General features: G+C 38.1%; 1 protein-coding gene across 3 annotated transcripts; it reads left to right on the top strand.

Annotated features, from left to right (window-relative positions):
• The first annotated feature begins 1772 nt into the window (after positions 1 to 1772).
• On the top strand, positions 1773 to 22315 carry col9a1b (collagen, type IX, alpha 1b). Of its 3 annotated transcripts, XM_008429861.3 has the most exons (36): positions 1773 to 2282; positions 2494 to 2517; positions 3290 to 4418; positions 4588 to 4645; positions 4890 to 5178; positions 5606 to 5668; positions 5777 to 5812; positions 5897 to 5959; positions 6943 to 6996; positions 7364 to 7399; positions 7516 to 7539; positions 7636 to 7689; positions 8192 to 8245; positions 9600 to 9632; positions 9725 to 9781; positions 9863 to 9916; positions 12939 to 12992; positions 13109 to 13162; positions 13276 to 13329; positions 13406 to 13459; positions 13547 to 13600; positions 13694 to 13747; positions 13889 to 13942; positions 14488 to 14532; positions 14617 to 14670; positions 14748 to 14801; positions 15906 to 15959; positions 16582 to 16653; positions 16788 to 16823; positions 16925 to 16969; positions 17056 to 17088; positions 17170 to 17316; positions 18955 to 19009; positions 19900 to 20088; positions 20186 to 20263; positions 21299 to 22315. In XM_008429861.3, the coding sequence occupies exons 5-36, from the start codon at positions 5104 to 5106 to the stop codon at positions 21493 to 21495; spliced, it is 2040 nt and encodes a 679-aa protein (XP_008428083.1). In that variant the 5' UTR covers positions 1773 to 2282; positions 2494 to 2517; positions 3290 to 4418; positions 4588 to 4645; positions 4890 to 5103; the 3' UTR covers positions 21496 to 22315. The 3 variants fall into 3 exon arrangements, with proteins under 3 accessions (XP_008428083.1, XP_008428084.1, XP_081472711.1); XM_008429862.3 differs by having other exon boundaries at positions 3290 to 4645; positions 4952 to 5178; XM_081616585.1 differs by having other exon boundaries at positions 1773 to 2517; positions 3290 to 4645.
• The last annotated feature ends 1680 nt before the right edge of the window (positions 22316 to 23995 follow it).

Genomic DNA, 23995 nt, shown 5'->3' with positions numbered 1-23995 from the left:
CTACAATAATGACATAACCTAACATATAACATCCATCAAAATGGTCTTTTTGAGTCATTAGTTATTTCGCACTATTTTATTTTATTTTATTTTTTTAAAATCTAACTCATGAAAGAATTTCATTCTATAGGTCATCTGCGAGCTTTATTTTGAAGGCTAATCCCGCCTGGTTTAAAATTTTCTTATAAAAACATAGAAATTATTGGTGTTTGCCAAAAAAATAGACTACAGGGAACACTTCAAAAATGTTTTAAAGTTGTTTTTTAACGACAATTTTAGATGATAGCTTTTCTAAAAATGAAAATGAAAGATATATATATATATATATATATATATATATATATATATATATATATATATATATATATATATATATATATATATATATATATATATATATATATATATAACTGGATAAGTCTTCAATCTGGTACTTTGGCCTCATCTAGCCATTGTTTTCTTTTCCTTTTGTATGGTCAATTTTGTCTTCATAATTCATTTTGTTTTGTTTATTTGTTTTAGATATGTAAAATGCCTTCCAATTTCAGTGTTAAATGTTATAATTTGATGTATATTGATTTTTGAGAATGTGTTTTGCATCATTTTAGCATTGCCATGGTAATGGCATTTATTATGAGAAGGCTTAGACTGGTTTATTGTGATCTGTTTGTATTTATGCTGCTGTTTGAAATTTTCAGTTTTTACTACATTTGTTATTTTAACAGTTTTTTGTTTTTTCAGTTATTTTTCTCTCCACAGAAGCTACACCTGGTCTGACGTTGATTAGCTGTGTGGGTGCTCCCTGGAAAAATGGCATTGGCTGACATGATGCTGCCATCACCTAATTGTTCTCCCTCTCCTTTTCATTTCCACAAACATAGAGAGTTCTCCTGATTGTACCAAATAAAACCCTGCAGATTGTACGGAGTCATTACTAATGGCATTCACTCCTCCTGACCAGCAGGGGGCGACAGCAAATTGTTGTATTGAGTTGTTGACTTTACAGCAGTCCCTCATACAGGGCATGCATGTTGTGACAGTGGGGAAGAAGAACTCCCCTTTGCCAGGGAGAAACTTCCAGCAAAGCCAGAACTGGGCTCAGTACCAGCAGCCATCTGCCATGACCAACTGGAAGTGAGAGAAGACAGAGCAGAGACACAACAAGAGGTCAACTGATCAGGAGAACTTTCCATGTTCATGGAAGTGAAAAGGTGGGCCGCGCTGTGACAGCAAATGCAGGGCCGTAACGCAGAACCTGGAGGCTGGGGCAGGGAGGGGGTAATAGTGGAATACACAAAAACATGCAAAAATTACAAAAGTTTTTTTTTTGTTCTGTTGTAACCATTAAACAATCTCCCCCTCAGTTCAATCTAATAAGTAGATACACACAGTTGATGTTACCATCATGCAATAACTTGCAATTAAATATTGGCAAAGGTCAATGTCATTTTCACAAGTGGTGGAAGATTATTGTCAACAGCTGCTGAAAGTAACTAAATAAGTTACTATTAATGTAACTTAGCTACTTTCCAAATCAAGTAATCAGTAATCTAAGTTACTTTTTCAAGAAGTAATCAGTAATTCAATTAAAGCTACTTTGCCAAAGTAACTATGACATCACTAATATGTGAAGTTAAATAAAACTTCAGTGTTGATTAAACTGGACAGCAATTACTTCACTCTAGTCCAGAATATATAATACATTAAATTTACATATAGCAAAGATTAGTTAAAACTCAGATTAAGATTAATGTAAACATCATTTAATTTGTTGAAATAAAAGGGACTATTTCAATGCTTCTTTTTGTCGTTGGAAATTCAGGTTATAGACTATTCAAACCTATATTGAGTTATACTAGAGAAATTTTGAAAATTGGGTTTTGATTTATGAAACCTTGATTATATTTGCAAAAAAAAGTGTATCACATACAGAAGTAATGGGTTGCCTAGGAAACCCCTCTTGCCGCAACCAATCTCGTTGTTGGAGGAACATAATTTGATCAATTAAACCAAATTACAGTGGGCTGTTGGGAGGCAGTTTGATGGAGTCAGATTAGTTCAGTAGTTTCCAATGATTAACCATAAAATTCACATGAAGCAATTACCACAAAACATTTCTTTAAAATCCGGATCAGGTACCTCACTGTGTGATCTGAAGTTTTTCACTTCCACTTGCAGTGTGACGATGCAAGATTATGTTCGCTCCTGGAAGTGTGACTAAAAATAACCAAATATGTATTGCTACATTCCAATTCAATCTGTGGAATAGATGGATTCCCAAGGTAAGCAATTACTCTAATAGTCACTGTCTCAGCTGCATGTCCGTTTATTGATGCAGATCAGGCGTTAAAGCAATACTTAAACAGCAATTCCACTCTGCATGAAACTGTCTCTATCTCATAAAGTGATACAAGCAGTTTGTTTTTGATTCTGTATTTCAAAAACTGCATGCTGTTGTCGCGCTGCTGCTACTGCTGCTTTGTGATTCCACAGTGTTTTTACACCGGACCTTTCAGGGTAAGTAATCATATACACACACACACATATATATATAAATATATATATATATGTATATATATATATATATATATATAATAACTCATAGAAACACAAAACAAAACCTTTTATTTAAGCAAGACTTTTTTGTTTTGCTGTAATACAAACCACCAAGCTTTGCTTTAAACATGACTAATGTAATTTCTTTGCTTCTATGCAATGAGCCATTTGGTGATTTAGGTTGTTTTATGTTTCAGGTCTGTTTTGTGATGTTTTCTGCAAGTTTGTTATACCACAAAGATGCATGTTTGCATTGTTTTGCCTTTCCTCAGTTGGTTTCTCTACTGTGCTGCTGTGCTTGTCAATATTTTATGTTGCACATACCGTGGTTTGTGTTACCCTTATTTTAAAATGCAACTGACATGTAGCAAAAGTGGAATAATAAAATATAAGTCCTGAGCCAAACTGCTGAGCTGAATAGCATCAGGCTTTCAGAGCAGCACAGGCAGCACAGACTCCTGGAAAAAGGGAAGAATAGCTCTTTTCTAGATGATTTATTCACACTCAATTAAAGCCTTTAGATTCCAATTCTGACATTTAGTAAAAACAAGTTAATCTTGAGAGCTTAAGTGCTGTTGCAAGAATCACAAACACTCAGAGAGATAGCCTAATATTTATTCAAGGCAGTGGCACAGCTTTCCAAACACAGAGCTTTTGTTCCCTCGCCACAAGATGTGCAGACTTACCCTGACTACTAACACACTGCTTCTGCTTTCTTCTCCCCATTTTATAGCTGTGAGGATTCCACCTCAAGCTGGTATTCATGTGAAGGAGGGGGGGGTTCTCGTTTCCTCAAATGTGTGGCGAGGAAAATCATTTCTAAGGTTTGAATCACGGAACATGATTTCGAGTACTACCGGAGGTGTCAAAAAGAGCAGCTATTCCACCACTTTACGGAAAATTAGGGTTAAAAATCAATTCAATAATGACTCATGTTTGAGTTTCTTGAAAGGATTATGCTCCAGGATCTGATGATTTTTGTATTTAACCATTGTTTATGTCTCAATTCCACATTGCTGAGCTGGCAAGAAGAGAAGCACTTAGGACGCTTGCAGTACCATCTCTTCATCATGGCTCTTATGAGACAGACCCTGGCTGTAACTTCACAATAAACACAAGGTTTACTGCAGTGGGTGGTTTTTTGTTTGTTTTTTTGTGTGGGTAATGACTGACATCTAGTGGCTGAGTTGCTTTAAACACCACTTACCCTGTCCATGGTGCTGAACATCAAAGACTTATTTGAGCTGCACAACAATGCAACGATATGGCATCTTCACAACTGTGTACATGAGGTGTAGATCTAAAACGCAATAGGTGCTTAATTTGACCAGAGTCCATCTTTCCTGATTTAAATCAGTTTATCTATGGGGAATACTGCTGGAATTTGCCTTTGTGGCAGTACAGTCATGTTTGGTTCTTAGAATATTCCACCATACCAAAAGAAATCAGTCACTCTGATGGCACAGCTCAAGAAAGAGCCAGCGTGTCCTGCTACAAATGCAAACACATACACAGCAAAACTGTGAAAACGATGACAATTTCTGGATAAGAAAGTAACCAACATACCACACGTCTGTTTAGGGAGAATACCCTACTAAGAAATACAATGGAAAAAAAAAAGAGCATAAAGAAGTGGATCTAATTATATTTTCCTCCTGCGGGAAGTTTCATAAGTCCTCTGACAACTGAGAATTTAAAGTAATTTAAACTTCAATAATTTATTATTCAATAACAAATTAGCTTCAATAATTCATGTCTACTCGTAGAAAGTTGCTCAGAGATGTTTTGGTTTGATCCAGGGCCATGAGGCTTTTTTTTTTTTCACGCCAGTCAACGAAACAGAGCAACAAAATGAAAGAATGGTAGGAAAATCTTCCCTTCTTTCTCTGTTTATGCTTCTTTTATGCTTCTTTTACTCTCTGTTTCTTTTTCTTTTTTTCTTTTTTACACTTAGACACTGCTTGATTAAAAGATGCCTCTGCAGACATTTCATTGTAATGTTATGTTTTTTGTTTTTCCTTTTTCATGTAGTTTGAACTCCAGTCAATGCTGACCCAGGACAGAGGCTGGATATGTTCTCCCTGCCACAGTAAGAGCAAAAGCCTCCTGACAAGTGTCAGAAACAAATGTTTGATTATTGGATATTGATCTAAAGGTAAATAATTGATAGTACAGGAATACATTTAAGTAGTGTTCAAAAAGTGTTGTTCTTCAAAATTTTAACAGTAAAAATCAGTTGGACATAAAATCTAAAGTATGGACAAACTACTTGTAGTCTGATTGTAGCAGAGGTTAAATTGCCCGCTGACGCTGCTCATTGGTGCTTACTGCAGGGTGGCCCCCTTCCCCTGTGAAGGCCCCTGAAGGCCTCCTCCAATCACCTTTCTGTTTCCAGTCTCTATATGAATATGCATGAGCCCCTGACAGTCCTGGGACCTTGCACCGTGTAGCAGGAAAGCTGCAGTGGACTTAGCTGCCTTGTTTTGACGGGGGCTCCCTCTGAGGAAAGGAGTCCAACGTTCACCCTTTCCTACTCCTGGGAAGATCATGGCTGGGTTTGCAGGGATTAAAGGGTCTTTTCTGGTGGTGATCCTGCAGCTTGTTCTCCTTTGCTTCTCTCAAGTAAGACTTTTAATGTGATTCTGTCTTAACCTTTAGATTGATTCTACAGAGGTGCAAACGAGTATTCTCTATTTGCATGCAAAATGTAATTTTCTTTGCAAACTTTTGTGGTTGATTGTTCAGATTATATTATAAAACTAAATTATTTGACAATCTACTGACAATTTCCTTCAGAAACTTTATTTTCTTGTAAAGTCTGGTATTCTAACAGAAATATAGTTCAGTCTCTAAAAGAAGCCAGCCTTTCCACTCTAGGCAGGTGTGCTGATTTCAACTCGCATCATGCGATGAAGTGGTGCACCTGTTCTTTCTTATACATTAGCTGTACGGTCGCATGTTGATCTAAGAAAGGACAAATTTAACAAAAACTTCAAATAAAAATCAGCACAAAACCTCATTTTTTTTCTAAAATAACCATTTCACACAGAGGAATCAAGGGCCCGCTGGCCCACCTGGACCCCCAGGAGTCCCAGGAGTTGATGGCATAGCTGTGAGTTGCTTTAACTTTATAAAAGCATATCCATATTTTGATGCAAATGCTAACAATGTTTGCAATTAGCTTTTGTTGACCAATAAAATTGCATACCTTTTCTTTCAGGGTGAACGGGGGTTAGACGGAAAGGACGGTTTTCCTGTAACTATGAAATTTTATCAATTTCCAACCTTTTTGTTTCCTACAATTGCTGGTGAATCATTTGTGGGATCTTTAATCTCGTAGGGCCCTGATGGGGATGCAGGTAAACCCGGTTCTTCAGGATTACCCGGAATTCCTGGAAATGATGTGAGTAGCGTTTGTTTCATGTTTCATAAAACAGCCGCTCACCATGTTAATGGTCAAGACGAGGTCAGCTTGCGATCTTTGAGCTGGTTCTGTGGGGCGAACTGCAAAGTGTTATCCTCCCACCAAAGAGGTCATGTTTCACATTAGTTTTCTAGAGACCTAGGAAGCATTGTATGTGTACAGGGGGTTATTGAGGGAAAACATTTGGAAAAAATGTAAAGAATTTATTTAACAGGATTAACAAATTCAGAGCAGAATCACGCCTCGGTATAATTAAGTTAGAGAGCAAGGTTATGACAGCAGGAGCCAATAAATCACACATTTTAGCTGTTGAAGGAATTGTAAAAATGACTACGATAATTTACCTTAATATAAGGGTTCTATTTTACGTGCTTTATTAAATTCCCAGTTTAAAGGGAAAATGAACACTTCTATCTGGTACCTGTGTGGCGAATACCTAGCAGGATTCTGAAAACAATTGGTCCTCTATTGGGACACTGTTAGTGTCTCTGGTTGAGAATCCTCAAACCGGTGTGGAATGACTTCTTTCAGTTCATTTGTTTGAAGAGATCCGGACAGGAATGCTGCTCCCAACTGAGCAGTCTGAGAGTTTAGACGTCTGATTTAGGGTAGATAACTTTCTATATACGCTATTTAAAGTTGAAAACAGATGCAGTGTGTGATCACTGCATCTGTTTGCAAAAACATGTGCCATGTTTTTGCATACATAATATGTGAAACACTGTTGAGAGGCTTCTGTCTTGAGAATTATCCCACATACAATACTATAGATTCTGTAATATATAAATGTTTAATAAGCATGACTGTGTTTTGTCATCTCACACGTACATTAAGATTTTGATGTAATTTGAAAAAGATATGCTCTTGTGGGAAACAGATTTCTACCTATATGTATTGAAAACATTGATACTAATTTGCTTCAAAATGTGTAACTTTATCTGGATGTGTTTCCGCTACAACAGGGTTTGACCGGCCCTGTTGGGGACCCTGGGCCTGACGGTCCCCCGGGACAGAAAGTGAGTGACTAGTGAGCCTTTACTTTTGCACTTCGGAGGCTCTCAGTGAAACTGTGCCAAGCTGCTATCCACTGTTTTGGCTTGGCAGCAAGAGTCGCAGCGCATAAACCAATTCCTCTTGACAAATGAGACATAATCCTGCAAGCCTAAGTAATCCCTGTGGGGCATGAAGCTCCAACATTGCTCCTCATTAGGCTTAATATTGCTGGGTCAAGTATGCCCAGCCCTAGTCATATGATTGTGCCGGTGGAATGTTAATTCTGACTGTCTGCAAGCTCGCACAGCTTAATTTTACCCTCTCAGTACTCCTGTTTGTCTCACTTCCTGCAGTATTTTTGAGTCAAATGTGTTTATTTCTTTTACTCAGGGTGAACCTGGAAAGTCCGGACCTCGTGGAGCTGCTGTGAGTAAACATGGCAGTCCATGAGTCATTTTATATGTTCACATATTTGGTGAACATATAAAACATATATGTTTTAGTGTCTTTTCTAAATTTTCATACTGGCAATTTCCCTTTAGGGTGTTGGGCCTGATGGATTCCCTGTAAGTGCTCCTATATGTAACAATATATATAAAAAAACATTTGCATTGAACAAAAATACCAATATTATATTATACATGAAATGTGCCTTTAAACAGGGGCCACCTGGGCCTGGAGGACTTCTGGGTGAACTGGGAAAAGTTGGACCTCCTGTAAGTAAAAAGCAAGAATTTGTTTCTTTTTGGGGTTTTAAATCCAATAATCAGTGTCAATAACCCCCCTAAAAATAACTAAATAAACATGGAATCTATGTTATTTGCAAAATATAATTTAATATACTTACTAGGATAAGTTATTGTTGTAATGGCTGGCTAGTAGATTCAGTGCTTTGGAACTGACCTCTGTTTTTCTCAATATCTTTTAATTGACAGAGACTGTGGATTACATATAAAACCTATAAGTACAATTAAACAATTTTCTGAATGGTGAAATAATCTATATTAATTAGAATATTCAATTGTCATAGCAACAATTTAAGCAGTTTCAGATAGTTGTAATATGCTTATAGGCATGGACAAGAAAGTGCTAAATAGTTTAAACTGAAAACCACATTGTAAGCAATAATGCTTTTTAGGATTTCTACAACTGGGGAATCTTCAGAACAATTATTAATCTAATCTCTAGTTTGTTTTAATGCATTTATGTTTTGCATAGGGAGCAATGGGTGTGAGAGGGCCACAAGGACCCCGTGGACCATCAGGGCCCAGAGTAAGTGAGAAAACATATTTAACTTGAGTACTTTCTCAGTGCATCTCAAATAAAATGAGATGCAAAGATGAATTTAAATCATCAAAGATGTAATTAAATTCAGTAATTCAGTTTAAAAAATGAGACCTGCATCATATTTTGATTCACTACACACAGTAAAGTATTTCAAGTTATTATTACAGGATTATGATTTGCAACTAATCAAAACCAAAAACTCAATTTCACAAAATATTGAAATTATACACAAGACCAATAAGGAGTAGTCTAAATATAGAAATGTTATGTTTTTGCATACATAATATGTGAAACACTGTTGAGAGGCTTCTGTCTTGACAATTATCCCACATACAATACTATAGATTTTTTTTATAATAAAGGTGAACAACACCTTTATTATAAAAGTACATTTATTTATATAGAGCGGAGAGGCACAGAATTAAAGCTGCCTGTGCGAGGTGACGTTTTCAGCCAGTGAACATTTAGAGGGTCATATCATCTGCTTGTGTTCTCTGTTTTATCAAGTCCAAAGACAACAAATGTAAGAGAGCCCTTCATACTTCTCTCTGCTGGCAAACTTTATGAGAAAAAGCTTGCCAGCAGAAGCCGGTAGGACTTGGCTTCTTCCTACTCTGCCAAAAGTAGCCATGGCATTATGCTTGATGTGTTGGCAAACTCACCTGCAGCACAATAACAGACACCAGACCTAACAAACCAGATAAACTGATGCTTTCCACAGGATGATCACCCTGATCCCTGCCACGCCGAATTGGTGGAGTTATTCATGGAGGAATAACTCAAGTGTTAAGCTCATAGCACATGAACATACTAATCTCTAGGCAAATGCTTTGGTGTTTAAATGTATTTTTGCTGAGAAACTGTATATGGAGTTTTTACTAGCTCTAAGCCATAATCGTCAAAACTGGTCATAAAAAACTAAATTATATTAGTCTGAGTGTAATAAACATATGTAATATATGAGTTTCACCTTTTAAATTATGTATGGACTTTTGTAGGATGTTTGAATTTATTTAAAGTAGTTGCATATTTTTTTTAAGGGAAGATGCATCAGTTAGTTTCTCATTGTGGCAGATTGTGACTGCAGCAGCAGAAAGCTGAATGTGTTCAGTAAAAAGTCACAAGTAACAAGCAAGGTCCCTTTTGTCTCTTGTCTTTATTTGACAACATTTATGATCGGTTTCCATCATCATAAGATATCAGTGTTTCATGAATACATATGTTGAAATTCATTTAAGTCCCAGCTGGTGTCTCACTGCTGGATGGCATCTGGCCGTTTATGATGCGCTGATTATGTTAATAGTGTCAACGTTAATAACTTTATTTTTCCCACTTTCAGGGTGCAGCTGGGATGCTTGGTACTTCCGACCTGGTAGGGAATCGTTTCATACAAAAACATGTGGAGGTAATTTCTTTGCACATGGTGCCTGGCGTAGCGACTGACTGACTTATTTTGGTATTTAGTGTCCAAACTCTTGTCCACCTGGCACCCCTGGGCATCCTGGTCTACCTGGTATGAAGGTGAGGTTGATTCCTTCTCTTCTAAAATCAATCCATCAAAAATCATTACCAGTTTAATTGAGCTTTCTGGGATGTTTCCAGGGTCACAAAGGTGTGAAAGGTGAAGCAGGAGAACCTGGGAAACAGGGACACAAGGTAAAAAAAACAACAAACAAAACGATGTTCACATCAAAGAAAAGGTTGAAATTTCTCACTAGTTGAAATTTTGTCACTAGAAAATTCAAATTCTTGAAAAAAAGTGTCAGTTAGCATTGCTCCACATAAAAAAAAAAATCAGCATTAAAAACCTGTTTGTTACTTTTTAGAAACCTTTTTCAGATGCTGCTTTGTTTAAAACAGCAGGGATGCAAGCATTTGTGTAATTCCTCCGACTTTTTGCAATTCGGAAAGAATAACTTATTTGAAATGATGTGCAAGCACGGCAATGCTCACCTGTTAATGTTCCTGTGCACCATATAAATGGAAATGAGTCTGGTCCCATCTTCTGTTATCTCCCTCATGCTGGAATATAATTTACTGTCAGTAGACTCTCTCTCTCAGGTGCGATTTTCATACTTGCTTGTCATATACGAAGATATGCTGAATATGTACAACAACCAAGAAAACACACCAGCTGTTTAAGTGTGAAGGTATATTATTCAAATGGAGAATCACTTTGAGATGTATTTACTGTATGTGTTGTGAAAAACAGATTGCCCTGTTTTTGTCGCAAATAAATGTTTCAGATCATTAAGTAAATTTTAATATGCCAAGTTAATGACCAGAGTAAATGTAAAATGCAGTGTTTGTGCAATGATTTTGTCTATTAAAAGACAAAAAGAAAATCTGAAAAACTAATATTGAAATCAGTTAAACAGAACCTGTCTGACAACATAAAGTAGACTAAAATATTGTAGAAAAGCAACATATCATGATACTCAGCTGTCTGGAAATACTTACAAGCCATTCATAAGGCTTTGGAACTCCAGTGGACCACAGCGAGAAGTGGTCCGTCTCCAATTGTGCATCAAAGGGGTCATGCAAGAGGTCAGAAAGAACCCAGAACTGAATCTCAAGTGTACTGGGCTTCACCTGCATTAGTATAGGCCAGTGTTTATGGTTCAAAAGTAAGGAAACATCTGTGCAAAAATGCCCTCCATGGAAGTGTTATGAGGTCAAAACAACAGCAACAAAAAAAAACAAAACAAAAAAAAAACAGTTTGCCTAAAAGAACACAAAGACCCATCTCAGAATGGCTAAAAGTATTTCTAATGATCTGCTTTCCCATGGGGAAAAATGTTGTGTGGACTATGAGAAGTGTTAAGTGTTCATACATCTGGTGTGTAGCTAACACAGCGTTTCAGAAAAAAGATCTTCAAACTAACTGTCAAACATGTAGAAAGTAGTGTGAAGGTCTAAGTCTGTATTGCTGCTTCAGGCCCTGCACAACATGTCCTCCTTGATGGACCAATGAATTCTGCTCCCTACTAGAAAATCCTGAAGAAGACTCTGTGACCGTCAGTTCATGACCTTCAGCTTGACTGTGCTTCAGCTCTGAAGCAGGACAATGATCCATAGAACATGAGCACACAAATGGAAACCAGAGCAAGGTCTAAAGTACTGCCACTGGCCACACTTACCTCAATTAAACTCAGTGTTTAAGATTTCAGAATAACAAACGATCCACTAGGACACTCCGAAACCTTTAGGGGTTTGGTGGGGTACTGAAATAACCTATTTCACAAATAGAATAGAACAGAACAGAACAGAACAGTACAGAACAGAAAAGTGCCCAGGTTTCACAAAAATACAACTCAAAATAATAACAGTTTTAACTGTTGTGCTGGGTTATTTTTGAGTCTACTTGATTGCCCATTTGCGCTCTCCTGGAAAGGGTCACCACTGTTTTATGTTTTCTCTATTTGTATTTAATGGGTCTCACTGTGCTTTGTTGGTGTCCCAAATGTTTAGAAACTGCTTCCTTATGCTTTGCAGACTAATAAATGTCAGTGACTTTGTTTCTCATCTATTCTATAACTTGTTTTTGAGCGTCAAGTGTTGTTTTTTTTAGCTCTATTAGCCAACTTTATGTTGCCAGACAGACCCTGCTGAAGTGATTCTGTCTTTTAGGTCTGGCTGTAATCACACCTGGGAGAGATGAATAAGCTGCGTTGAATTTTGCTTATTAAATTAAACTTTATTATTATTATTATTGATAAATTCTAATATGGTCATTACAGTAAATTTATTATCCCACAACAGGTGCAATTTCTCTTTTATGTATTTTTATTTTTATTTTTTATTAAAAGTGGAACCATCATTTGAAACCTTGATTTTTGTATTTACTCAAGTTGTCTGCCTCATTGTAATTTTTTTGAGTAAAATAGAAAAAATAAATAAAATAAAGGATGTTCACAGCAGTATTGTTAACAACATATTAAGTATATGTTACTTAAAAAAAAAAAATTAACGCTGCTTCCAATCATTTCTAAGTGTTGCTGTATACAGTTGTTATTTAAGGGCTTTAGAGCCGTTTCCCTTTTATTCTAGCCCACACTACAGAAACAGATAGGAAACCTCACCCCCAAGAAACACAAGGGTCAATATGTAAAAACGTATAACAACAGTCTCTAACATTTTATTTATCAGCTGGCAACCTTTTAATGATAGTTTTATTTGTACTAGTTAAAATTCACTCCCCCTCCACTCCATTTTTCCCCTTTTTTTAAACATCCCTCTCATCCCAATATTTGCATATTAAAGCAAAAAAAAAATGTTCATAACAAGAGAAAATTAGCAAAACTCCAGGCATGAAGCACAATTTCTCCAAATGTAAGAGCATCCTCTTGCTACCTCTGATGCAGAATAGGGAATTATTTGTAATGATTATTTTCCTTTGGAACAATTTGTCTCATAATTTGTATTTAAATGCTTTTACACTCATGCAATGCATTAGGAAATGTGCATGAGACCTTTATTTAGAGTGGCAGCCTCTCTGTATAATTAACACACAGCAAATAAGGTCAGGATTTCGCTGGAAAAGAGACTGATGGAACGTCAGTCCTAATCAGACTAGAGGACTCACTCTTAGTTAAGGCTGCTGCTCATTGTTTCGTCTCATTAAGGTCATTCTGTTTTTCGTCTGTCGTTCTTTCTTTTCCTTCTTTTGTTTGCTCAGGGTGAGGAAGGAGACCAGGGAGGTCCAGGAGACGTTGGGTCTCAGGGTCCAACGGTGAGATAATGTCTCTATTATCTATATCTATATTAGGTGGTATTTACTTTTGGAATCAGAGTTTAATCTCATCCTCTTCCTACTGACGTTCCTGTTTGATCCAACTGTTATTTTAGGGACCACAGGGAATACGTGGAGCCACGGGAATGATGGGCCCCAAGGGAGAGATAGTAAGTCTTTTGAATTACAATTAGGCTAGTTGTGCTCGTCAACTTTCCTAATTACTTCTAATTACATAATTACCTTCATTTATTTAAAAAAATAAATGGTTGTTTTGCCGCAGGGAGCTCGAGGTCCTGATGGAGATCCAGGTCCGCAGGGAGTTGCGGGGGCGACTGTAAGCTCGTCAGTCAGAACACGTCTATGTACGCGTGTGTCAGCTGTGTATTAAATGTTTTGACCTCTTATTTCAGGGAGACAGGGGTCAAAGAGGAGTGATGGGGGAACCTGGGATTAAAGGTGAAATGGTTAGTGGGTAGACCTCAACATCACAGACATAAATAAATCAGAGGTATAAGATTGTTCTGGAAACCTGGGTGCTGTTTGTCATTTAGGGTGCTTTAGGGCCACGGGGGATCACAGGGCTTCCAGGTCCAAAAGGAGAAGCTGTAAGTTTCTGATCATCGCTGAGTAATCCTTCACTAGTCTCAGATACGTTGTCCTAAGTGACGCATATTTTCATGTATTCTCTCTACACTCAGGGATTACCCGGTGTTGACGGCCGTGATGGCATTCCTGGGCTACCGGGTGCAAAGGTGGGAGAGTGATTTGCGCTGTTTCACTGATCATTTGACATGCCTCAGTCATTCACATGAAGGCATTGCTTAGAACTTTATTTAACATTCAGAAGCTGAGGCAGCTGAGACTATTTTTTTCCCCTCCATGTTTCTCTGCAGGGAAACATCGGCAAGCCGGGCGTTCCTGGAGAGATTGGACTTCAGGGGCTTCCTGTGAGTTTGACCCTTGACCTCAAACTGTTGTGGCTGACTGTAATTGGACTGAAACTGAGTGAACTTTTTCGGTGCACTTTAAAGCATCGAAGCTGATGGTTTCTGCACAGCAGGACTCAGTTTGCCTCCTGCCTTGGAGTGACTTGAAACTCGCTAATAAATGCTTTTGCTTCTTCCATTTTTGAATCGCGTAGGTTTCAGAGCCAAGCCTCTGAGAAGATACAGAAAAAAAATATGCAGTGCCTTTTGATTTGTCTGATACAAGGAAATAATGGCTATCAATTTATAACATAGCTGACAGAAACAACCTTAAGAATGATTTAAATTTCCATCTCTTCGCAAAAGCAGTGAAATGTAATTCTTTTCAGAAGTTTTAGTGTTTTTTTTTGTTTTTTTTAACTTGGATTTTACTTGGTCTTCACAAAACATTGTAAAGACCAAGAGAGGCACCAAACATAGGTTGGTTTTCATTTAATGTCATCTGTTGCATGATGTACTATAAAATTACATTTTGAAAAATTTCACAGCATGCTTTTTGTTTTCAGGGTTTGCCTGGAACACCTGGACCAAAAGGCTTGAGTGGCCCAAAGGTTAATTGCTCTATCAGTTAATAGCAATGATTGCTTTTTTTGGTCATCAAAAACATGAAAGCTGATTTCTTTATTTCCAATCAGGGAGATGCTGGGAAGCCTGGGTTTCCTGGGTCATTGGGATCTTCTGGGAAACAAGTAAGTGTGAGCAGACACATTTTGAAACTTCAGCATGGTTAGAGTCTTTTTTGCATAATTTTACTGTTACACCACAGGGTGAAAGGGGAGAACAGGGAGAAGTGGGACCCATCGGACCTATCGGTCAGCCTGTGAGTGTTTCTTCCTGATTCAACTTCAAGCATTTAGTCAAAGATTTGATGAAATCAAGCTGGGCTTCTTTGGACCAAAAACCTTTTGCCTACTTGCTGTTTTATTTGTCACACTTGCGTGTTTCAGATCATAACAATATGTTCAGTTTCAGACATAAATAACCTAAATCAATACAAAAAGCAGTCTCCCACTGAAGATTTATTTTATTAAGAGCAAAAAAAGTCATCCAAACTAAACCCACCTGATGTGAAAAATAGTCATGAATCACAAATGAATTTGATTCAGACTGGGACAGTCAACGGATCTCTTGGATAGAATCCAAATGAAAAAAATTCAGCAACAGACAAGAAAGCCAGTGACATCTATCAATATGGAAATGGCGACCAAGCCAAAGCTAGCCTACCAAAGCTTAGTTCAAAACCCCATGCAGGACATCACAAAAAAAACAAGACGAAAGTAGGTGGGATATGTCCGTATTGAACTTATCACAGGATTACATCATGAAGTGCTTTACAATTACAGTAAGAACGATACATTTGTACAACAAGTAAAACATGGCATATACAATTTAAGATCACTGTACAAGTTCAGTGTTCAGTAGTGTTCATGATTCAACAGTAGTAAAGAAAGTGTATAAAAACGGTCACCTATTTCTAGCCTTAAGCTTGAGTTCAATTAGGCTGTGCTGAGGAATAATCTTCTTCAGGAGTTCAATCTTTGAGTGAGCAACTCAAAGTATCGACTTAAAATCTAACTGAAAATCTGTGGCCAGACCTTGAAAAATGTTCGCGTTCAAAGCCATCTGATGCGGCCGAACAGAAACAAATCAACAAACGGTAATGGGCCAAAGATCCTCCACAGTGATGTAAGAGTAATCGTTATCTGCTCTGGTGATCGAGGCCTAAAATGTTTTAATGTTGGATTATCTGAAAAGTTTAAGTGGGACAAAAATACAGCCAAATCTTTGAACATTTTACTGGATTTCATTTTGACCTAGCTGTAGTAAAACAGAATGGAGTGGAGCTAATACGTCTGATTTTTTTTCTCATGCATTGAACTTATCTTCTCCTGACCTCTTCATTGTGCTTTCATTTTACTCTTAGGGCGATCCTGGAGAGCAAGGCCCTGTAGGTCCAGCTGGCAAGCCAGGTGCAAGGGTGAGTCATAAAACACAAACTGAAGAACATGACTACATATCTAAATTGACAAAATGTAATAAATTACATATTAGCTTAATGTGTATATATGTAGCTTTATCCTTCAACATCCTTCAGCAAAAGGGACCATACAATAACTGATGTTACAGAAAAACCATAGAAAGACTCATAACACTGTGACACATCTCACACATTCCTGATGCCTTAAATGAAGGAAGTTTACAAGAGGAAAACGTCGGGAGTGTGTCGGGCAGGTCATTGTTTCTCGGGAATTTCTAGGAGAATACTCCAAGACTGGATCTCACATGAGGTCTATTTTCACAGTAAGGGGAGACTAAGCAGCAGGCTGAAAGAGCTCTCTGTCTCCTCTGCATTCCTCTGTTGGTCAGTGATCAAAGGCAGAGCGGCACACAGAAACATACCTGAGAAAATCCTGGTCCTATAGTTTAAAATAACATTCACCCTGCGCTCATGTAACTGACACAAAGCAAACTTCACCCTTACGTTCGGTTGTCGGAGCAGTTTCTAGCCTCTTGTTTTCCCCTTTGATTGCAATATTTCAAATCCTGCTGATGTCATTCTGTTCATTAGATGTTTATGTTTTTTTTTTTTTTAATTAAAGGGACCAAAAGGTGATCCTGGTCTTCCTGGTCTCCCAGGGCCCCCAGGCCTGCCTGGAGTGAAGGGAGAAAGGGTAAGAAATGAGGACATATTCATTAAAGACCAGCTGTTTAACACCAGTCGGCGAATCACAACATATATAAAATTAAAACAAAGCCTTTTGCATTCTGGTTTGACTGGGTAAATCCTTCAATGTGTTAATTACAGGGTGAGCGTGGAGAAGCAGGACCCAAAGGAGAACAAGTACAAAAAAAACACTTCAATGCCAACAACAAAGTGTTTGAAAAGAAAAAAAAAAAGTGGTCTGCTTTACATAAATTAATACACCGGCTTTGCTTTGACAGGGGGGTCAAGGTGATGAGGGAGATCCTGGAGAGAGAGGGGAACTTGTAAGTTCTTACCTGTCCGCTAACAACAACCAGAATGTTTTTTTGGTTGCACCAGAGCATATTATTAAGTTTCAATGATGTCACAGGGAGATGCTGGGGAATCTGGACCAAAAGGAGAGGTGGGTCCCTGTTTCTATAAATGCCAATAAAGTTTAACACGTTTGTAATATTTGTGTGGTGATTAAATGATTTACTCACAGGCTGGTATTCCTGGTGAACCTGGCAAAAGGGGTCCTGAGGGAAGTCGAGGCCAGCCTGGCATCGAGGGCCCACTTGGCACACCTGGACCACGAGGCATGCAGGGGAACAGAGGTCCTCGGGGTGTCCGGGGTTCTCAGGGGCCTGCGGTAGGTCAGAAACAGAAAACACAAGTAATTCAGAAAATATAACACCTAAAACATGAGGATGTCCCCCCTCAGAGAAATGTCAAAGACCAGATTTTTGAAGCCTGGAGGACGTCTGAGTTTTATTCTTCCTCATTGCTTTTCTGGTTCCGAATTAAAATATAAATATGCTTTATTTCTTTGACTAGGAAAGACACAAAAACTTACCGTCTGAGCAGGTCAGGTGTGAACTGATCCTCATAAGTAGAAAGTAGTAGCTTTAGGATCATCGTTACTTCACCTGAAACACTAGAATTGTGATGAGGACTGATTGCGTAAAAAGAAAATCTTCGAAGCTCACACTTCAAAGCTAGTTTCCTGAGTTGCATTACGGTATTTCAATATAAAGCGTAAATTTTCAAGCCGTTTTATGCATCTAAGGGTGGCAGTAAATGTGAAGGATGAAATAAGGAATTTTCCTCCGTAGAATACATTTTTGGATTTAATTATGTTTTTTTTTACTTTTAAACCAGGGGTTATTAAACTTAATATTAAGATGTCAAAGGTTTATTTCCAGATAAGGGTGATTTATAGAACAGCTGATAAATGCATCACTTTTTATTACATTTGCTCACAAGGCAAGAGTTAAGAAAACCACAATTTGTATCACCACTTGTTACCTAAAGCTACTTCTACTTTTCACAAAAAATCTTAATGAGCATTAATTTAAAAAAAAAAAAATCTTAAACTTGATCCCCTTAATTACTTTTAAAGGCCTCAACAAATGAGCCTACAGTGAAATGAGACTTACAGAGACCCAAAGACGTTCATAGTGCAGCGTAATATGAAAGATGGCACTGTTTGCCTCCAGTGAAGCTCCGTTAAACGAGTTTTAAGCTACTGCTGTTCCCTGTTCATTAAATGCATCACATCTAAGAAGCTCCACCATTTCCAGTCTATAGAAAAGCATCAATGAACACTTTTCTGAGTTTAACACAAATTAAATTAAGTTTGAATCAGCAGGTCAAGCATAAATTGAAACCAGAAAAAGAGCAAAGAGATGAACATACAGTACAATACATGAAGAATTGTCCCAGCCTCCTCAATGATTCACGAAAAATTGGAGCTGTGGCACCTTCTGCAAAGGGCCTGGGACATGATGAACAGTGTTTGGGAATCATCACTCCTATAGCTCCAATTTCATCCTTCACCGGGATATAAAACGAGGAATAAAACTTTGGGATAGAAGCGATGGGTTTGTCTCGTATGGAAAAGAACCGGGGCAAATTCTAAGCACATACAGTCAGGTAGTTTGAAACAACAGGGATTATATCAAACTTTGTTTAAAGTGAATCGTCTCGTGTTTGACTTTACTTGCCTGCAGCCGAAACAAAAAAAAAAACAAAAACATACCTGCATACTGTACCTCCTTATCAGAGTCAGCTGAATGCTATAAAATCTGTGAAATGTTTTTGTTTTCAACGTTTCTGCTTCGGACGCAGGGACAAAAAGACGCCCTTTTCTTTTATTAATGAGAAATAGAATTCATTTTCTTCACCCGTTTAGTCTTTCAGCTAAAGCAAATGAGCAAACGGCATCATGGAGTGTACGTCTCAGGCACTGAGATGAAAGCCATTACAATATTTTTTTTTTCCTTTATAGGGCAAGGAGCCAAGCGATCAGCACATCAAGCAAGTCTGCATGCGAGTTATGCAAGGTAAGAAAAGAGAAGAAAGGAAAAGCAAAGCTTTTGACCCCATTTATTGTTCCCTTGTGTCCCATTTCATGGCTGTAATGTTTCTCATTACCACCTTAAAGCGTCGTTTCATTGATCAGGGCTGTCGCTGGATGGTCTGTGGTTAAAAAAAACCGGAGGGTCCTATAACAAAAACATGAAATAAGCTTCAGCCTTTGTTCATGTGATGGATGAAAGCATCCTTCTCCGAGCCCTTCGAAATGTTTCACTGAAGTCACAACATCTGCTCTCTTCATTCTTCTGCTCTTACATCTTCACAACTCATCTCCTGCTCTCATGACTTTTTTATACCCGCCGCGTTGAAAAATTAATCTCACCTCCAGGAGACCTGCTCTTCCCCGCTCCGAGCATAGTCAGCCTGGAAAGGAAATCTGAAGAAAAGGAGCAGCCGAGCTGCTTTTCTGCGGCATGAATCTCCTTCAGACGCAAGAAAACCGAAATCTAGATAAAAAAAGGCGAAAGCTACAGGAGATTAATTTTAGTTCGTTGGCACTGTGGGCTTAAAGTTTCTGTTTTGTATAGCTGTAAATGAAGAGCATTATTTCTGTTTGGCTCAGCTTAGTGATGCTTATATTTAGAAAAAAGAAAAGAAAAAAAAGCTGAACAACAGAAGACGCTAAAGGGATATTATGACCAAGGTTTCACCTCACTTAAATTCAGTGTTCAAGACATGCAGGAGACATTGCATAATCTCCGCAACATGCATTGCTTTGAGCTGTCAGAAATGAGCCATGCGAGCTTCCTGCATTATTTATTACGATATGTTGTGTGCTTAGAGATCCCTTCATAGCTATGAGCTGCGAACGAGCGTTCATGCTGATAATCGTCTTCTTTATTTTGTACCTAAACAGAGCAGCTGGCTCAGTTAGCTGCTAGTCTCAGGAGGCCAGAGTCTGGCATTGCAGGTTTACCGGGAAAACCTGGCCCTCCTGGGTCTCCAGGACCCCCAGGAGACAACGGTTTTCCAGGGCAAGCTGGAGCAAGGGGCCTTCCAGGACTCAAAGGACCACCAGGGCCAATGGGAAATAAAGGTCCCAAAGGTACTAAATGTTTTGGCCGTGTTCTCTTTTAAAAGGGTCAAACTTGGTCAAACGAGACAGGAGACAGTGGAACAACTTTTTGACTAATCTGCTGCAGGTGACTTGGGAGATAGAGGTTCCAGGGGGCCCACTGTACGAGGACCTAAAGGCCAGTCAGGACCTCCTGGGCTTCCAGGTGGGTATATATTTATGATGTTGTAGTTCAGGTCAGTCAGGTTGGATCTTTGAATGTGGATCTGATGTCTTGCCTCAGATTCTTAATTAGATTTAGATCTGGACTTAGACTGGGCCAGTATTAACATATGAATATGCTTTGATCCAGATCATGCTATTGTAGCTCTGGCTCCTATTATAGGAGCCAGAGCTACAATGTTGTCTTGCTAGAGGGTGGACAGACCTGCTACCTCAGCAGAACTCAGGATTGTCCTATATTTAGTTATGTCCATCTTCCCATCAAAGCTGACCAGTCTCTCTTTCCCTTCTGAGGAATGATGCTGCCACTGTTTAATGTTTCAGAGGACTTGAAACCACATAGAATTTTCTACATAGGTGAAAATGTTTGGTTTTGCACTTTAGATTAGACTTTTAATGACTTTCATGTTAGTCTTCCTGAGTTTTGATCTCTACAGATCCTCCAGAGTTACCAGGAGCCTGTTGGCTGCCTCCCTGCTTGAGGCTCTCTTGGTGGGTTGGGTTACCATCCCGTTTACGTTTTTAGATAGTGATAGAGAAAACATTTGGAAATTAGGGATGAATTAATGTGAACATTTTGGCCGATATTGAAGTTGATATGGCCTACAACCAAAATTTACCAAAATATATATATTTCACTACTATATGTATAATATCACCCTCCAGCAACAAATGGCAACGAGTTTTATCTATTGGACCAATACCGATATTTTAAAAGATGACAAATATCGTCCGATACCGTTGTTAGAGCTGATATATTTTTCCTTCACAAATTTGTGCTACTTTGCGATAGTCTATCACATTAAAACTCAATACAGCGTATTGAATTTTGTAGAGCTGCGTCAAACGTTTAAAGGGTATGAATACTTTTGCAAAGCACCATAGAATCCTAAACACCACACAAAAAAAAAAGATAATAATAATAATTGATGGTATAAAAACATTTGGACCCAATGCAAATTAATAATCTCTTTAAAGATGAACCTGCAATTTTAACTCACCCACTTTGTAATCACAGGAGAGCCAGGGAAACCTGGGTATGGTCAATATGGTCAGGATGGGCAGAGGGGACCTCCTGGCGTGCCAGGACAGCCTGGCGTGCCTGGTCCTCCTGGTCCAGCTGGCCTGAACGGCTACTGTGACCCGTCAGCCTGCAACCTCCAGGCAGGAGCTGTCCAGCAGTCTCTGGATGTGAAGGGACCTGCAGGGAACTAAGAGCCACTCTGGCAGAGACACAAAGACTGCTGGATTATCTCCCCGAGCACACAGCATTTGTCACGCTCTCCTCCCAGGGGCCGTCGTCGCCGTGGTGTCTTTGATACATTAACCTCTTTGTGTGAGCATGTTTCCTGCCAATAACATCTCCATCAAAAGGAGTCATCATCTTTGAGTTGTGGAAAAAAAAAGGGCTTGTTTTGTTGTGCTTTTCTGGATGAGAGGTGTTTCAATAAACCCAGAACTGGGCTCACATCTCTAAATGAAATGATCAAAAAATATATTTTGTTTATCCCATTTTCCTTTTATCCCATCCTCTTTATGCGCCTCGTTTTGAGTTTTCTCTTCCCGTTTCTCACAGAACAGCTTGCAGAATCCCCCCAGTGCCAATCAGTCTATTGTGATTTTGCGTCATTTTCTCTTATGTCATCTTGGTCAAAGGACAATCAAAGGCGAATCTGCCAAAGTCCAAACGTCTGATTTCCTGCCTGACTGCCTTATGAGCAAATGAAAGAAAGAGGCTGAAAATCTTATAAAGTCACACTGACTTTAGCACATTTTGTAAATCTGTAAAAAAAATTGTGAAATGTGGTTAATTATATTTCCTTCAAAAAGAAAGAACAACTCCTGATGTGAGACTTTGCTTCATTGTACAGAATAACTGGATGCATCTGTTCATGGATGAGAAAATGTATAGTCTAACAAATAAATATCACACAAAGGTTTTTTTTTAATTTATTTGGTACACTGATTATATTTTCAGAAGTATCTCAAAATGCATTTAAAATGAAGAATACAAATAAAATTAAAATAATTCTGAGTTGATGTGTCATCAGCAATCCTTTCTTTTAAAGGCAAACAAATCTGTGATTTGTTTCACTCACAGTGGGCTTTATTTCTCCCCATCCCCATAAATATAACATAACCTTACGCCTTGTAACACCACACACACACACGCACACACACACACACACACACACACACACACACACACACACACACACACACACACACACACACACACACACACACACACACACACATGCACACATCTGTGTTCTGTTTTTAGGACTGGCATGGTGAGTTCAGGAATAATAGCTTAGGTTTATGTGTTTTGATTTCCCGCAACAGTTCAAAATCATGCAAGTAAGGTTGATTGATGCTTCAAAATGTACTTTAACACTGACTGAGTATGTGTCTATCGTCATTTATCTCATTTGTCCAAGTCTGCGTTTGTGTGTGTTGACAGCAACCTTCACCTACAGCTGTAGGTTATATAGCTAGATGGTTTCCCATTCTTCAGTGATGTTACAGTTTTATTGCTCTGTGGCTCTATGACTCTCAGTTCACTTCATAGAATGGACATATTTAAACATGTGGAACAAAGAACCCATCTTAAAGAGCATACATCATACGTTTTACAACTTACTCTTTTCAGTTGTGTTCAGGCTTGTAATAATATTATTTATTTACATGAATGAGAAATATGTAGAAAGCATGAATATGCAAGGCAGCCCAGAATGTAGCTAGAGTGATAATGTTGCCTTTAGAGCAACAAACTCAGGAATTGGTGCAATAAAACAGCCACTAATGACAAAAGAAGTAATAGCAAATGTGAAAAACTGCAGTTTGAATTCATAAATTGATGGCTTAAATCGCGATAACAACTGGGAGACGTAAGCCAGAAAAGCACACAATCTTTGAGCATATGGCAGCATATGGTTGATTTAAAAGCACTCTGTTGCAAGTCTTCTTGTAATTCACTACAATGGTGAATGACCATTCATAACAAAATCTGTCATTCAAAACACTTCTGATAGCATTTGACTATCAGATGTAAATTCTGCTTCACTTTAAACAACATTGTCTCAGGAAATCTACAAATGTGCTGGATGACGGATGAAAATAATTTTAAAAAGACATGCAAGATTCACAAACAGTTACTGTGGCACAGACTGTATTATGTCCTCTTCCCTCAGGGTTGATTCTTCCTTTAAATCCAAGTTTCCAATTGTTTCATTAACCTGACGCGAAAGGTTTTCTCACCAGAGTTTTTTTCCTTCACCTATTCACTCCTAAATTATTTTGTACGAAAAAGATATTGTTTCCTGTGTTGCCATTTAAGAAGCAACACTCATTTTTTTAAAATAAAGAAAACAATCTATTCTATAATTATTGTAGTGGAACTGTTGAAAGTGCCTTTATAGTTGGTGTATCAACATTGATGTATGGCAGTGTTTACCTGTTTTTCATGGATATGACTTGTGAGTATCTGTGAGGAAAATGTGTTTGAAAATGACTTATTTGTTTTGAAAAACAAGATAATGAGTCATGAATGTTTCTCACACATCTCAGATATTAAACTTAATTGTATGCAGTCTGTAGAAGTTTTAACTTGGATGATAGATGTGAAAATGAACAGTGTTAAAATGAGTTTGTCTATCTAAATGTCTTTATTTTAATTCAAATACTGCAAAAGAGACTAAATAATTCTAATACA

Source organism: Poecilia reticulata, chromosome 15 (genome assembly GCF_904066995.2).
Source record: "Poecilia reticulata chromosome 15, P_reticulata-male-v2, whole genome shotgun sequence".
Classification (NCBI taxonomy): Eukaryota; Metazoa; Chordata; class Actinopteri; order Cyprinodontiformes; family Poeciliidae; genus Poecilia; species Poecilia reticulata.
Note: the sequence above shows the minus strand (reverse complement) of the source record. Positions and strands in the feature narration are given on the sequence as shown.

Excerpts from the sequence above, each read along its gene's own strand:
- col9a1b (XM_008429861.3), top strand. The coding sequence starts at position 5,104 with ATGGCTGGGTTTGCAGGGATTAAAGGGTCTTTTCTGGTGGTGATCCTG. Across the intron at positions 7,400-7,515 it reads CCGGACCTCGTGGAGCTGCT|GGTGTTGGGCCTGATGGATT; the intron begins GTGAGTAAACAT and ends ATTTCCCTTTAG. Across the intron at positions 13,601-13,693 it reads CAGGTCCAAAAGGAGAAGCT|GGATTACCCGGTGTTGACGG; the intron begins GTAAGTTTCTGA and ends CTCTACACTCAG.